Source organism: Lutjanus erythropterus, chromosome 21, assembly GCF_056507025.1.
Source record: "Lutjanus erythropterus isolate fLutEry1 chromosome 21, fLutEry1.hap2, whole genome shotgun sequence".
Taxonomy (NCBI): domain Eukaryota; kingdom Metazoa; phylum Chordata; class Actinopteri; order Lutjaniformes; family Lutjanidae; genus Lutjanus; species Lutjanus erythropterus.
The window spans coordinates 24,912,185-24,929,607 of record NC_139337.1 but is presented as its reverse complement, the minus strand read 5'-3'; the positions used below and the strand labels follow the sequence as shown (position 1 = coordinate 24,929,607).

The window sequence follows — 17,423 nt, the reverse complement described above, 5'->3', positions numbered from 1 at the left end:
AGTCACTCTGTTGCCTTATTCCTTAATTACTAAGAACATGAGAACTGTATTTAGTTTTGAAAATATGATGATAAAATGATGTAGGGATGACATTTTAGATCCAAAAGGTCAAAGGTCAACTCCACTGTGACATGATAATGTTCAGCTCTCTATCAGTCCTCTGTACTCTGTAAAAATAGTCTCTAAGTGAAGACAGCATGTTTCTCACTGGAATCACACATGCCAATATAGTGATAAAAAATACACTTAGTACATTTTATTAATTATTTTATTCTGTCAGAGTATTTGCCACCTCATTTACATGAGTCTAAACATCTGGAAAAACATGGATGTAAACGGCTAGTTGTTGAGGCATACAAGTCTAGGGTAAAGTTACAGAATGTGAATGTATCATGTGACTCCCACTATTTCACAACTTAACCATGTGTTTATTTTTGTTACCATGATGGATCTGCTCTAAGCAGATGTTAATGGGAACGATTGGTGTATCACATATGTGCAAAATTGGACTTTGTCGTATGGACTGCGTACAATTTGAAAGTATAAATTCATGTTATCTGCTTGGGTGTAGTGGTACCAGAACACACCAGAACAACGCTTTATTTTCTCCGAGCGAGGACAAAGAATATTTGCCATTCACATTTTTAAGAGCTTGATGATCAAAACATCACTAAAGTGTGTGTCACCGATCCGACAGAGCGCAGTTTTTGCAGTGAGAAGCATCTTTTTCCAGGGGTTTTGATGAGAAAAGTGTGATGCAGACTCGGAGTTGCAGCAGTGAGAGGGAGACAGTGAGGGCACTCATGTGGACTGACTGCTGCATAATATTCTCAATGTGATGAAACTATTCATAAAGTCAGTGTAACATTTGATCGTGTGTTTGTGGTCAGTTATAGTTGACCAATATATGTAAACTAATGACCTGTAATGAACCACAATTTAAGCGTGCACATGGATGCATGCACGCATCATTGGTGAACTATGGTACTTAAAATAATAGTTCTACACCTGTGGTTATTTGTATGCGGATTGAAGAGACCAGATCGAGAGCACCGCATGTATATTAATCCGCTGCTGAAAATAGTCCCCAACAAATGCAGTATTTTCTCCTGTTTGAGTAACATTTGCTAAGAACTAGAACTGGTTCAGGAACCTACGTAGCCTTTTCTTAAAAAATGAATTCGTATTTGTGTATTTGTGACTTGTTTTTAAATATTTGCAGTATGTAGTTGGACTGAATGGGCATGGGAGCGCTCAGACAGTCGGAAAGTATTAAGAGACAGACTCGAGCATTGTTGGTTTTGGCATTTTCGTGGGATTTTATGGTGATGCACAAAACGTGATGCATTCCTTGGTAATAATAAACAGCGAAAACACGTCTGTAGATCCACTGTGATCTTCAAGCACCAGGCAGCATATGGTTGTTTACTGCAGGATATTAGGATAACTGCCTCTCCCAGTTTCCCTTTTTTCCTCTTTAGCCTTCTCGCTCTGTTTTAAAATGTCTACTTCACCTTTGGATTAAGTGATAATCTTTAATTACAAATCAGAATTGACTATCTACAACATCTTTGACTGAAGTTAACATCCCATGGAACCACAGCAGCTCACAGAGATCACTGTGGGGTGTGATGTAAGGAACAGAGGCATTTTAACACTTAAAAAATCCCTCCTCTCACCATGGGAACCAAGATGCTTTAAATAATGTTATTGATATCTGCCTACATAAATAAATAAAACTTCTTGACTAAATGTCTGACAAAGCCACTTTTCATTTATACAGGAAATTTGTTGCACATTCTTGCCTCACTTTTGGATGCACCAGAGCTCATGGCTCACACTTTACATTTCAGGGTTTCAGAGGACTTGAAATGGTCTCCTCAGGCCACATGGATGTGACAGTTCATTGCTGCAGCTCTTTTGTAGGAGAGGGGAGAGCCATTGTTGGACACTAGCAATTCTTGTCAGATGGGGCAATTTGATCCTTTGTTTGTTTTTGCACCAAACTGAGACAATTACAACATTGGAGAGACTCGCTGACAATGAAAGTGTCAAATCAATGTTCTCCTGCAGTATATTATACGTTGCATTGGGGAGTTCCAGACAAAATGTTTCAAAAGCATTCATTTCAGAATGCCTCTCACCGTGGTGTTTGCCTTTCTTTAAATCAATAATATTGCCTGCACAGCACAAAGTAACTATAATCCATCAGCAAATGACTTCTTAAGTCTGACTCCGTGTTAAATTGTAATGGGTCTGTCGAATCAACATCTTTAATTGGGATCGATATTTCAGCATTATTTCAGTGATTTACAGATTACACGCGCATGTACAGTCATGGGCGCGTAGTTAAAGTTAAAAGTGGGGGTGCAAGAACAGTGACAGGCAAGGGGAGGTATTTTATTCTGTTGTCGTGACAAAACATTAAAAAAATATATGCACATCAGCAGTTGGAATTAAACTTAAGCTCCCTGCACTCTCTGGAGAAAATATTACACCAAACTCCCATGAAGTAGCATGAAATATTAACAGTTTGCCATCTCTCTGTAAAAACACATAACTTCAGACACAAGATAAAAAGCATCAAATATTGACATTCTTCTTGTCAAATCCGCATCACTAAGTGTATTTTGGTAGAAATTTTATACTTTGGATTTTGTTGCCTCAACTGGCTACCAGCCTCTGTTAGTTAGCTGCAGTAGTTTAGTGGGAGAAGACTGTGGGGATGAGATTTTTGGTCCAAACTAGCTCGAATGTTTAAAAGTAGCAAAGTTTCATGATCAAAAAGTGGGGATGCGATAGAACACATTTGATCCCTCAATCTATTAATGTGGTTGCAGCTGCTCTACTTGCTCCATTGCTCAGGCGCCTATGAGTACAGTAAGCTGTTCCCTTGTTACCCCTGAAGATGTGGAGTCATGGCAGTGTAGTATTTTCAACAAATAACTGAACATTTTTTGCCACCTCAAACCCCATGTCTCTTATATTGACAAGGAATCCAACATCTCTCACATGTGTTCGTGTCGTCTTCCTGTCTGTTTCCCGCAGCCTCTAGATTTTGAAACAAAGAGCAGCTTCTCTCTGAGGATCGAAGCCACAAACAGGAATATTGACTCCAACTTCTTGAGCTTGGGCCCGTTTAGCGACACGACGTCCGTCAAGGTGACGGTGGAGGATGTGGACGAGCCGCCCGTCTTTTCCACGCCGCTTAGCAAGATGGTCGTTTCGGAAGACGCCAAAGTGGGCACCTCGATCGGGAGGGTCTCTGCACATGACCCAGACACCACCAACAATGCCATCAGGTAGGCCACCGATGTTTTAAAGCCACAAATTACAAATCTCCTGGCCTTTTCAACAAGTAAAATACTTTTAATTAACTTCAGAGTTGTTTGCCAAAAGTAGAATATGTAGGATTTGTTTCTGTTTATAAATGCACCAGAAAGATAGCTGATTGTTGGTTGTCACTCCAGATGCTTTGGGTAAAGCAACCTAAGTACAGTAAAATAATGAGTGAATAAGAGGGTATGGGTCCAGGGTGGGGTCTCTGCGGATGCAGGTATCGCCACACACTTCTGGTGGTCTACTGCGGTCTACAATGCTGCCTCCACTTTTGCCTCTTTCTCAAAAAGTACTTTATTATAGCCTCTTCTGACTCTGAGCGGCACCCTCTAGTGGATGTATTGCTTAACACCTATGCCAACGTAAAAGGCGTGTAAAATGTAAAAGTGAAAAAGTTGAGAATACACAAAATTTCAAGACAGCTTACTTCGATAGATTTTTGGGTTTTGAGCCCATTTAGTTTTCAAGCACCCAAATAACGACAAATCGGGTTTGAAATCTAAACTTTGGGGGGTTTATGAAACTCAAGGATTCAATTTTATTTAAAGAGGAAAGCTAATTATCTCAACAAAAACTCTAGATTGCAAACCCTTAATTAGTTTATTTGAGTTTGATTCAAAACTCATAAATTTATTGGAGACAGTTGTCTTGAAGTTATGAGTTTATCAACTTTCGTAAGTACGTTGTAGGGAGCGGTGACCTGGGAACAACAATCAAATCATCTCTCTCCAGAACTGCTTACTCCACCTTTCAAAAGAAAATCACAAGAATAAACTCCAATAAAGCTCCCAAATCAAGTAAAGAATACTAATTGGTAAAACTAAATGGGTTAATTCATTCAACTGCTCCACATTTTCTACCAGCACACAATCCGTAGACCCTCGAAAGTCCCTGCGTGGCTGTCAGTAAGACAATGCCAGATGGTGGGAGGGCTGAGGAGTGCAGCATTTGCAAAACTGAAATGCCATCTTGAACGGGAGAAGGGCATTCCTGCAGGAGGGTCAAGGCTCAACACTTGTGCCGTGGCATTTGTGACTCAAAACAAGCACTCACATCGGCAATCTGTGCAGTGTCACTCTCGAGATCACCACCTATTTTGCATTAATTGAATGAATATTGTATGGTATTCATGCTTGGTCTGTTAGGATTGTTAGTAATCTTAATCAGAAAATCAAATTACTCCACCATTGTAGCTGTAAATTGCCTCTTTTTGCTCCTGTGACTGTTATCAGCGTCTGCAATATATTTCACTACATCTGTTGAAATTAAAATTATTGTGGAACTAATGCAGCCACAAGAGTCAAATTACATTGCAATAATACCCTTTGGATGTAGGCTAATTGAAGTTGTAATTTTCTCTAGAAATACGAGTTGCTGTGTATTGAAAGGGTTTGATCAGTGTTGTGTGCTGAGGGACAAGAAGACAGCCTTCAAAATTTAATAGGGTTTTGTCTCACTCATGCTATTTCAGCGGCATTTCTGGATTCAAAGTAATCTCTCGACTTGTGTTAATTATTTTTACTTTTTGGACTTCTTATATGTTCAAGTCTGAACACAATTCATTGATGACTGATTAAAGTTCCCTCAATATCAAATGAAAGTCTGATTGTCGCAGCTTGATGGAAGAAAATAATCTTTTATTACAAGTAGAAGAAACAGTAAAATGTCAAATCAATACCACTATAAGCACTTAAAGCATTTTTTTAAAAGTATGTTGGTTGTGTGTGTATTTTTGTCCAGGTACTCCATTGACAGAAACACAGACTTGGAGCGTTTTTTCAATGTGGACGCTCTGAGTGGGGTCATCAGCACAGCCAAGCTTCTGGACCGAGAGGCCAACTCGGTCCATAACCTCACCATCTTTGCAATCGAGACCCGTAAGTTTGCTTACAGCACACACTCTCAAAACAGCACTACCGGTCAGAGGTGACTGTTCGCTAAACCCCTCTTTTGAGCAGTGATATAACCCCAAGTAGTTCTGGGGGAAAAGGGAGTAACATAAGCTTAGATGAAGAGTCTGAGGAATTTAACAGCAGAAATTGTCCAATCATAGCCAAGCAACCGTAACTTGGCATGGAAACTCGTCAAGCTCTTGACATGTTGAAGTGCTGTGCATTTGGTTTGAGTAAGAGTGAGTTGGATTTAACCAAAGTAAAACCAAAAAAACAAGACAAAAAGTGTCAGGAAACTGTGGTCATGTGCTCTACAGTAGAATTGTTAGCATGTCCAGCTTACTAGCTCAATAAAAAAGCATTAGTCCTAAAGCCAAGGAGCAGTTTCAGAAGTCGTCCTGGATGCTATCAGAGTTTCAGCTAACATTGGCCTCTATGACATTGGCTGCAGAGATGTCTGCATTCTCTCGAATACAACCAAACTAGATGGCACTCGTGCTCATGACAGCGTTAATAGGGTCCACTTCAGCTGAGGCGTAGTGTTACACTGAGCTAGCTGGTGCAAAGAAAATAGTTCCCACATGAAAGTGCTCACATCAAGGTCTTAACCGGGTGCAATGATGGTTGTCTGTGGTGAAGAGAGATGATATGAGAAGATTCGTTCAACAGTTTATTACAGGCCTGGGTCACACAACATCCAAGATAAACAAAGTCTGACAAAGTATTTTCTGAGAGTACAACATAAATAGAGTAAAGGTGTCTTAGCATCTGGCCAATATCAAGTTGTTTATCCTCTAAGATGTTGCTAGGTGTAACTTAATCCATCATCTTGTCAGTTGGCTCAGACTCTGCAGCTCCATGAGTCTCTTAACTATAACATGGATCCTCCTAACTATAACATAGTCACATGTAGGAAGAAAAACAGTCTAACACCAGGTCATGATGTCTGGAAAGAGTTCAGTTCTCAAATTCATATTTTTTTTGACACTTTGAGCACAGAGTGTTGTTTAGTATTTGATAGAAGCCAGACATGAATAAAGCCAATATCTCCAAATCTCAGCAATTCACACCAAAACAATCTAAATGGATAAACAGTGCTACAGGCAGGAAGAAAACAATTTGACGAACTGTCCCTTTAATAGTAAAATGTAACTTTCACTTTGAAAATATGAGCAAGTAACATTATGTAAGCTAAGAAGCAAAACAGGATTAACAACAAACTACTAACACAGGAAAACTAAACCAGTTTTTGTTTATTTCTTGTATTGATGAAGATGCTAACTTTTGCTACATGTGCCACCAGTCTTTTAGCCAATATTCAATCATAGCAACCAAGTACATATCATAGACTCCTTTAACATGATTCTCCTTTTAAAACAAGTTGTTAACAAGCTGAAAACATTAGTCAGCTGGAAGATGGTTAGCTTAACATAACATAATTAGCTTGCTGATATAATCGATGGTTGCTGACTAGAAATGACAAGTCTGCTTTTGTCTATCTATATTTGACCTTAAGGACTCACTATTTCCAAGATTACTAAGAATTTCAAGTGATAAATCCGCCATGGGGCTTAGCGAATGGTCAGTTTACTTGTTGAGAAAGGATACCAAGCCATAGATGCTATCTGTCCTGTTATTGTCTTGATAATGTCCAATAACCTTCTGTGCTGCGGACAGTGCAGTTGTTGGGGTTGTTGGCCCGTCGGGGGAATGTTAATTCACATACAGGACAGTCATTTTGACCTCCACGCGTCCCTGAGCCGTGGGGACAAGATGCTGACTAAGGGTGGGCGATCTCACCCACGGGTGATCTATGTTAATGTGATATGAAGAACCGCCGCCTGCCTTTTTGTTCAGCTCTCAAAGGCTCGAAGGACACGAGCGCTTTTATTTTTTTCTCCGCGTTTCTATCATTCCAGTGCCATCACGCGAACACAATGGACAACAGTCATCAGCACACAATCCGGCGAGCTCTCGAGACAGCCGCGTCACATCAGTATAAGTTAAAAAGAACAACCAGCTCGTCAGCCCGGCAGTTCCTCTGCCTTCACATCTTCAGACTGAACACTGTGTGAGAAAGGGTATTCATTTTTTTTCAAAACCTTTTATCGCTCTTTGCTTCAAAGATGTGTTTTTATTTACATCTAACAGCACACAGAAGCAGTACTCGGTTGATTCCCGAGTGTGAGCGCTTGCCTGATATAGCAACAAAGAGAAGGCAGCATATAATAATAGCCATATAAAATGTCACAACAGTCCTTCATGCATGAGGTACTGGCTTCTGACACGTAGTGACACTCGGGCGCTGTTTCCAGCTGAAAACATCTTTGAGTTCACGGACTGGCAACAAAATCCACTGCCCTGTACGGCTCATGACAGTATTTATAGTAAATGGGTTCTTTGTGACTGAAAAAGAGTGTGCGGGGACTCTTGAGTTGAGGGATGCTGTGCATTTGAGCTGCAGTCACTCACATTTCATCCGCTCTGCCTGGACCACGCCAGCGACAAGAAGTCTGTGGCCCCAGGCTCCGCGCGTCCTTTTTATCACCATCAAATCAGCCGGCCCGAATGTCAGCGCGTCATCTCTGGCCGGCGTGGCGGAGACGCCAGGCCAGATCATCATCTTGCACTCAGACGCAGCCATTTAGCCATCAGTGTGTGTCAGGCAGACAGAAGCGTGAAGCCCACTGTGCAAGATGGCTCGGCGGCACGCGCAGCCTTCCCCCGACAACAAGCCCGCACCGAGTGTAATCACTTTGGCTGATCCACAGCAGAGTGGGTGAGGATGCCAGCTGTTGGAAGATCACTGCATATTTCATTACAGCAGCACTTTTTTTTTCTTCCTCCGTTGTGATTAATTAAAACACGAGAGGAAGATCAATATTCCATAATTTGGCCAAGTGCATCAACGCAAAGTTAAGGCCGAATTAAAGTGTTTAAAGTCTACGTAAAGGCAAAGGGTAGTTTTTCTTCTAAACACATTATACATGTTAGAAAATAGTTAAGAAAACATGATTAGCTGCTGAAAACGTGTGAAAATGGCTCTATATAAGCCACACAAACCAACACATGAATGACACCCTCCCTTCACCTTCCCTAACAGTCGGTTAGGAACATACCTTAAGTGACTCTGTCAGTCTAAAACAGCCCAGCAGTTCATCAAGTGTCATATTCTACACTCTACTGATGACATCCTTGACTGCAGTGAACCAGTTCTGCTATCTATTGATCCATCCTGCATTTCCACCGGCTTTGAGTGGAACCATTGTAATTGAGAATATCACCAACAGAGTGTGCTACACGATGCACACCAGCCTGTAGAGCGTGACACGCCCATTTTGGTTCCAAAGGACAACCTGATATTTTTTGGTTCCAGCCGGGAACCGACTTTTCCAAACCAGTTCATTTTTGGTGGAGATGTTCAGACAGAAAAAAAAAAAAACATCCTGTCCTTTAGTGGCTTAACACGTCCAGTAAAGCTGCTGGACGGAGCGTCCATGTTTCAGGTCGGGGTTAGGGTTTGACGGTATGACAAACTCAGAATACACATTTATTGTTGCTTTACATAATCTTTAATTCCACAAACCAATCCTAAAAAATTCATGTCCTTTGCAAAGTGGCTGCAACAAAAACTTCGCTGCTGCAGCTGCTCTTAGCCGTTACATCACTCCTTTAACAAAAACAGTGATTTTATCTAGCCAGAATCAATACTGGTGTAAGTGTTCGCTATATTTAGAACATTACTTGACGTCACTGGTCAGTCTTTATCGTCGGGGAACTGAAGCAGCGATCTCTGCTCTCTTCACAGCCACATTTTCCCTTGCAGGACACAGGAGTTGTTGGTCTACCGCTCCTTGATCCACAGCAAGTAACGTTAGTACAAATGTGTTAAAACGCCAAGGTCACACAATAACAAGCAAACTAACAGATCGAGGCAGCGGTGATCCTACAATTCCCATTTCCTGTGAGGTAAAATATGATGTCTGCCGACAAAGTAAAACTGCAAACTTGTTCTCAACACAGTGTATACATAAACCGATTGTTATGTCTTATCATCTTGTTAAATCTTTTTGAATGCTTTTTGTCATGTTACATCTTTCATCTTCTTGTGTTATTTGTTTAGGGGTTTTTTTATCTTGTCATGTCATATTGTTACATCTTTATTTGCACTGTAACATCATTTTGGGTTACATTTTTTTTTATCTTGTTGCATCTTTTTTGTCTTGTTCCGTCTGTCATGCCTGATGTGTGTTGATGGACACACCAAGGAATCATCTTTTCCATGTGTCATTGTTCCATCCATTTAGGTCGAAATCAGTCTTGATTTTGGGATGTTGGATGTTGGGATGTTGGGATTTTGTGCAATGGCACAAAATAAAAATAACAGCCAAGTACAATGTACCTGAAAACTTAAATAAAAAAGTCTTTGTACTTCCTACCTCTGCTGAGCTGAGCTGTTTTTTGAACCACGTTTGCTAATAGTTATTAAGATTTATTTTCACTAAGATTTTTGTGGATGTTTAATAATATCATACATGCATTATGCTTTTAAAAGCCATGTTTCCAGAGGCTTTAAAAGAAAACTTTGCTGATTCTCCTCTCTTTCTTATCTTTCAGAGGACCCAGCCCAAATTGGAAAAGGCATCTCCCTCATCACAGTGCTGGACATAAATGATAATGCCCCGGTCTTTGCCATAGACTACGAAACTCTCCTCTGCGAAAACGCCATGCCAGGACAGGTAAGACCCCACCAACGTCTCTGCAGTTGGTCCAGCATCCGCTCCTTTTCCCCTGCACACTCGCTTGAAGTTTGACTCACAAAGACAGCCTGCTGACTCTCAAAGCCATTAAAACCCTTTCTTGTTCCTCAAAACAAGTCCGCTGTGCACATATCCGCCTCACAGCTCGAGGTCATTCCAGGGAGACGACATCATTAGTATGAGACGCATCCTTATGATTTAATCACACGTATTGTAGGTGTTATCGTTCATTAGAAATGTTCCTCTCACTTCATACTGTCAAAGTCGGCTAAATTAATGACAGTTCTTGACACTTCCTGTGGTCTTAATCCACAATAATGTTACAGAGTAATGTGATATCTCATGCTGGGATGGAGTGGTGCTCTGACGCGCTCTGACTCTCTGTTCTGAGGACCGGTGTAATTAGACGATCACCACGGAGGGCAGCGGGGCAGAAAATGCATCACAATATCAAACAAAAAAGGAACCCTAGGAGATTTCAGGGCTCAGAGGTTTGATCCAGGAGAAGAAGAAGAAGAAGGAGGGAAAAGAAGCTGTAGCCATGCATCGCATTTCCCCTGCTTAGCATTTGGCCTCATTGTTGCTAAATGACTTGTGTGTCTGCGGCGGCGATTCGTCTGCTCTTGGCATTTGGAAAATACAATCAGAGGCGAAGGGTAAAGGAGGCGTGTAGACCTGAAAACGTACAATTGATCAGAATGATGCATTGTATTGGAAATGGCTATTAGGCCCTTTTAAATATGTTATTTGCATTCATATTTGGGAGCTGTTTGTCACTGTGCTCACGGGAGGGTGAACTAAAATAGCAAATGATTTCATTTGCAAAAAATGAGAGACTATATTTCATGTGTGCTTTTGTTTTTTTCTGTTTTTTTCCGGTGTGCATGATGCTTGACCACAATGAGGCTTTTTTTCCTCAGTGAGGTTGTGAAGCCTTACAGGCAGCGTCTCAGTGTCACGTCTGTCCCAAATTCTACTATTCCAGACTTTACAACCATTGTCGCTAATTTGTACAGTGTAATTATTATTTGGGCACTTTCATACACTGCACAATAGATGCATGTATTGATAATGGCCAATATGGTGCAGCTCAATTAGCATAACTTTTCTGGCACTGGTTTAATCACAAAACGGCCTTGAATTACAACGCTGATCAACATTTTTAGTGTTCAATTTTCCTAATCATTTATACACAGAGCCAGCTGTTACATAACCCGCTCTGCTAACCAAGGGACAACATGTGGGAGAAATATTAATACCCATAAACACACATCTGCATGTGAAAGCAGAATCTGTAGACATATGGAAGTACACGTAATGCTAAATCATCGTCAGGCAATAGCCAAAACTGGGCTGCCCTCGGGTCTACTGCTGCTAGCTTGATGGATACACCTTCTCTGAGCAAAATATAGCACAAAGATACAGAATTGAACGTAGCACTGCATGTTTTACAAAAAGTTACAGCGAATGTAAACATATCCAGATGCAGCGGTAATGAGAAACTAACATTACATTTCTACAAAGTATGATGTTAAATGAGCAATTTGTAGTAATTGCACGTCCAAAAATGAGTACAGCAGTCCAAACAGACGGTATATACAATAGATTGAAATCCTATCTAAAACATGATCTATGGTTGTTGTCCCAAGTCTCAACGATGTTCAGGGAGGCTGCAGGAACTCTGCAGGATCGCACGACATTATAATCTGATAACAAGCAATGATAAGTCCGACACTGTAAAGCAAAACCTATTATCCTGAAAACAAAAGCCCACTGCTCTGAAAATACATGCTCAGTTTAACTGTTATAAACATCTACTCCTTCTAAAAGATTATTAATGATTTCTTAGGACTCATAAACAGTGAACATTCTGCATTAATTTTAAGTCTAATAAACTTGAAATGGACAAATAAAAATAATTATTTCCACCCAGAATTGCGATTTCAAAGGAAGACGCCATGGCTGTAGTGGTGTTGTCTGAGTAGCAAGTATTTCAACTTAACTTCTTTCCTTAATTTATGCTGATGCATCATGGTCATTTTATGTTTATTACTGAAGTTTTAATATTTTTTCAGGCGACAAAGGAACCATTTAAAATTCCTATATGGGGTCAGTTTATCGAAATGACTATTTGGACATTTACTCTGATGTTTTTGTAATGATAAGCTTTCCTACTTTACCAGAATTGTCTCAGATGCCATATCTTTGTGTCCCAGGTGCTATTTTTGTTGTCCCCGGGACACAGGGGCTTTTTTTTTTTTTAATTTTCGAGCCACAAGTTGTTTTTAAGGTGTTTTTTTGGTGTTTATCTCCTATTTGTTTTCAGATTTAAACTCACAAGAAAAAACTAAATGGAGTTCAGTACAATACAAGCTACCTTGAGGTATTTTGAGGTATTGCTAGATCTAAAATTAATTAATCAGATTTTAGCCTTAGGGTGCAGACTATTTGCTGCCTCTTATATTGTATGCCATCATTATTGAACAATGCACTCTACCAGAGCTGAATGTCTATTTTTGGTTAATGATGCCGCCACTTATCCTCCGATGATTGTTGTTGCTCTCTGATATCAAATTTAGCAACTATCTATCAGCCATCAATATACCCTGACTCTCACATTCAACACATAATTTGTACATTTCTTCCCACTAGCGCCTGATAAATTATGGTACTGAGTCTATGACAATACTGAAACAAAGTCATTCAAACCGGCCCTCAGGACATAGCAACAGCCACAGCCCATGACAGCATCATCAGCAGGAAAAAGGTACAGCAAATCTGTAATTACTCAGCTGAAGCAGACAGATTGCTTACTCAATGCCAGTGATAGCTGAGCTGTGAGGTCCCCCCTAGGTGTAGCTAGGAGCTACTGTGCTGTAAATCCAGGAAGCTGCCGGTGACAGAGGCCTCTGTCCTCATCCACCCGGCGAGAAGAGAAAGACGTGCCGCATTCGGATTCCGTCCATACAGTCTTAAAGCGGCGCAGCCATAAAATGAGCCTCTATAGCTACGAGCCAGTTTTAACATAGTAATGGTCGAGGTGCTCGCGGCATTTTAAAGGAGTGTGTGTTTGTGTGTCTTTTTGTGTGCAAATGTTTTCACCTGCTTTGTATTCAACTGCAGTGAAACGGTCCAGAGGATATCTGAATGTTGATTTAGAGATGTTGCTTCTCAGTTTTGCACAACAATCTGCAATTGAGGCACTTAATTAACTTGGTAATTGATTAGTTAGCTGGTTAGTAACTTAGTTAACTAGTAACTTTACTTAGATTCACCACTCATTGCACAAAAACAAAGTAAGACGGACATCAAGAACAGGATTTTTTAGGATTTAAACTATATAAAACTGTATATTTATTTAGAAAAAAATGATTTTTAGAAACTAAACTAAGTAAAGATTCCATTTTTTTAACAAATCTTATGTGTGGGTGTGTGTAGATGCCACCAGCAGTATTCCTAGAGCTAAACTGGCAGAGTCCTGCTAAATTACATGGCCTTAACTTTTTTGTCATCACTGTATACACAATAGCAAAATAGGGGTCCCTTGAGGAAAAGGCTGGGAATCGCCATTTCAATCATGTTTTAGATTTTATGACATGATCAAATACAAAAAAAGAACAAAAACACGAGTAAAATTCATGTTTTTAATGATATATGACAGTTTAAGTCTAATAATGTGACATTACATATTAATTATTATTTCTTACATTTCCCCTGTGACTTATCTCAAAATGCTGCCTGAGCTCCCACCACGCAAATGCATCGAATGTGAAATAACTAAACACATTCACGGTCAGTTCACATCATAAACGTGAATTTGTGATTCGCTTGTGATAAATCCACATGTGCCTGGTCTTGGCCTTCACTTCACTGTTAGAGCGAATGAAGTGCTTATTCTATTTTTTTTCTATGTTTTCCACAAAGTCCAATTCCTATTCAATCTCATTCAAATAAAGCCTTCTGTTTAGGCAACGCTGAACTGTACCAGTGGGATTGCACGTCCAGACTGAATAATGAAGGCAGGCAAAATGGAAATTTCATGATGAAATTTACACCCAAAAACACATACAGAGCAAAGGGAAGGAGAGAGGTTGACATTTGAATGCAAAACCCTGTTTGAATTACAACTAGGTGTCGGCTGTCTGTTAGCAGACAGACTGGGTGGACTCAGAACCTGTCAGATGTGCGCTCCACCAGCCCTCCTGATTCCTAATTAATTAAAATGCTCCTGTTGTGTACTGTATGTCCGGCCGTCGCAGCGAACAGTTGGCCGTACTGACTGCTCTGCTTCCCTGTAAAGCTTTGCTAAAAATCTTAGGCCGCCCACTGGCTGTCACGCCCATTGGCTTATTCACAGCTGCGACAAAGATGAAATAATAACATTTGCCAGTTGGGGCCAGGGTTGACTCTGTGGCTCTGTAGCACAGATTAACAGGGAGTGCAGGGACGGAATAACCTGCCATTTTTCAGGCCTAATTAAGGCCGTCTCGTGGCACCGGCGCTCTCCAGAGATGCCACTTGTTACGGATCATCGGTGCGTCTGTCTTCTGCCATAATATTAATTGATATTATGATGGGGTGGAGGGGGCAGAGGCAGTGGGGATGGTAAGGGGTGGGCGGGGGGGTCACGTCGTACAATCACTTCAGTGTAACCATTACATACATGAGTGGACTTGGCATTCTGCTGCCCCCAATCTGCTCCCCTGGCCTTTCCTGCACTCCTGCAGCATCCCAGAGGGGGATCAGACTCATAGACTGCATAAGAGAAGTGGATGTAGACACTGTGAAGTCACCCATGGGTGTGTTGAGTACTGTTTTGAAGCCTCAAGTTTGGCGCTCTGGCTGCCGCCATCTTGGAGGTTATGAGTGCTGCAGAAATGAGTCCTAAAACCCAGAAGTTAGTTTGCATTTTTGCACTTTGGTTTTTTTCTTTGTTTTTTTTCTTTGTTTGTCTGTTTGTTTGGAAAATCATCTACTCATCGGTTTGTGTTGAAAACTTTGTTGTCTTTGCACTTTTGCATTCTTTTGCAGTTGTGTGGTTCATTTAATGACTTTCGTCTGCTGCAGATTCTATTATCTGTAATGATCCACTGGAAAAATCCCCATTTCGAAGGAACCAGGGTGATGCCGACTTCTGGGTTGGTCTACAAAAATCTGTAATTCCCGCAGCACTCGATTTAGTCAAAAGGTCGGACGTAAGGGAGGAGGATAGCAAGTGCTATTGGTAGATAGCCAGCTTGGTTAGCAAGGTGCAAGTGTGATTCATGTTAACTGCGATATTAACTGGGATGCTTATTTTGACTAGGCGACCAAAATGTCACAGTGTGGAAGAGTCAAAGTTTTAAAATGAAAACACAGACCACAACCAAAAATAAGTTCAAGCCTATTTAAGAGTACACAGTGCCACACCCTAAAGAATAGCTGCTTTATTGTCTGTTTTACTGTAAATGGAGCCAAAGTTAGCATTATGCTGTTGACGTGGACCTGAAACTAGCGATTATGGTCATCAGCGTATTAAGAAAGTGTTTTCTGAGACAACAAATCAAGTGAGAAGTAGGGGCATTTTCTTATAGTCTTTTATAGAATTTGACTTTTTTGCAACCAGCGGAGTTGTCCTCTGCCGGCCATAATAGAAAGACTATCAACGTTGTCCTCAGTTTTCACACCCAGAAGCCACATCTTTTATACAGTCCATGATAAGGAGAGGTTTTCAAACTGGAATGTGTGCCTCCGCAAAGACAGTGCATGAGGTGAAATAGATGTCAGTTAATTATTGTAGTCGGTCCCATTTATCAACACGATCAGCGGTTAGACAAACGAGGAGGCACTGAGGCAGAAAATCCCTCGCACCAGATTGCTGCAATTTGCGTCAAATATCCTACTGCTTCTCTGAGTCATAACTCAGTCAAATCTGAACTCACAGACATAATACACATAATTTTAAATTCAGGGTGACTTACACTTACCGAAGATCATTATCTCCAATGTCCATTGTGAATAAAACTGCTTTTAAATGACAGACTGAATGTACTCTTTATAACAAAATTGCCTGAGAACCATTACATTTTGAAGTTTTTTTTCAATATGAAAGTGATTGAGCGGTAATTCCTACATCCACGGGTACACTGCAAACAGGAACTGCAAATAGCTAATTTCACAATGTAAGTCTATGGGAAAAATTTTTTGTGCTGTTGTGCATCATATGAGCTGCAACGACACGTTTTGCAACTTTGACAAATATATCAAAAGGTGTGCTTTCTTGAGGCTTGAGAAAACTCTACTGCAGCATTGCCACCCCCAAATAAAACAAAGACAAACAGTACTTGAATAGGAGTTCAAACGTGCCATTAAAGCTGCTACAAGGAACTTTCATATTTTGTTGATTTTGGAGGCCCCTGTGGACAGAAGTAGTAATGATTCCACCATGAAAAAAAATCCTTTTGCTTCTTTTTAGCTGATTAACATATGACTCACTGTTACTTTGCCAGAGAAAATGTAAACACAGGCTTGTTTCATCTGATTTCAAGGAGAATCCAACCCTTTGGCAGGCTTTAAGAAGAACTACACAGAAATATCCCGTCTTTTTGGCAGTGGTCTTATTAACTTATGGAGGTCATATGGAGACATCAGTAATAAATTTAGCCTGCATCATTAACAGTTAAAAACTCCTTGTATTAGCCTTCTCTATTCATTCACATTCAGATATCTGCCCTGTGCTGAAAACCTCTGGACATACAGACAAAAATTTCAAACAATTTTAAATTGCAGTTGTCTCGGTTTTGTCTGAGAGGAGGACCACAGTGTCAGACTTTGATATGTCGTGGTCAAGTACATTTCGAGTGTCTCTGTTTTTTTTTTTCTTCCCCTGATCAAAACTACTTCTCTTACCACTTCTTAAACCGCCTCGGCTGTCACATCAATCACAGGAAGAACAAAAAATATCTTCGCACCACGGCTGTCACATCAATCACACAAACAACAAAAAATAACTTCACACCTCCAGTCTTCATGTAAATTATCAGTTTATTATAGGTGTTGCATCAAGGTGTGGGTGCAAACAGATATGTCAAGGCGCAAAGGGACGTGGAAAACATTAGACTGCGGCGGCATACCGTCTGTTCTATAAAAAGACAGAACATGGAGCAAATTTAATCTCGGATCTCACCAGGAGATCACTTTAGCCTCAGCAGTTCTGGCTTGTCGGGATCATGCCAACAAACATGCTTGTGTCAGGATGAAGCTCAGCAAATGGCTCAGAGAGTCGATGTGAAAATGAGAGAACGGGCTCAGAAGGAAATGAAAAGAGATTGAAAGATGACATTTGTTGAATCGTACGTATTGATTGTTCTATTAAGTGCGCGCGTGCGTGTGTGCGTGTGATGACAGAAGGGCGCGACGTGCGAGCGGATGCTGTTGATCTGTTAGTGAACTC

General features: G+C 40.6%; 1 protein-coding gene across 1 annotated transcript in view; it reads left to right on the top strand.

Moving 5' to 3' along the window:
• The window catches only part of LOC146307724 (cadherin-7-like), a 172,032-nt gene that overhangs the window by 105,803 nt on the left and 48,806 nt on the right, over positions 1–17,423 (top strand). The window contains exons 7-9 of the mRNA XM_084746904.1: positions 3,049–3,302; positions 5,080–5,216; positions 9,849–9,970. Of these exons, the coding sequence (XP_084603030.1) occupies positions 3,049–3,302; positions 5,080–5,216; positions 9,849–9,970 (513 nt within the window). The remainder of the gene's footprint in view (positions 1–3,048; positions 3,303–5,079; positions 5,217–9,848; positions 9,971–17,423) is intronic.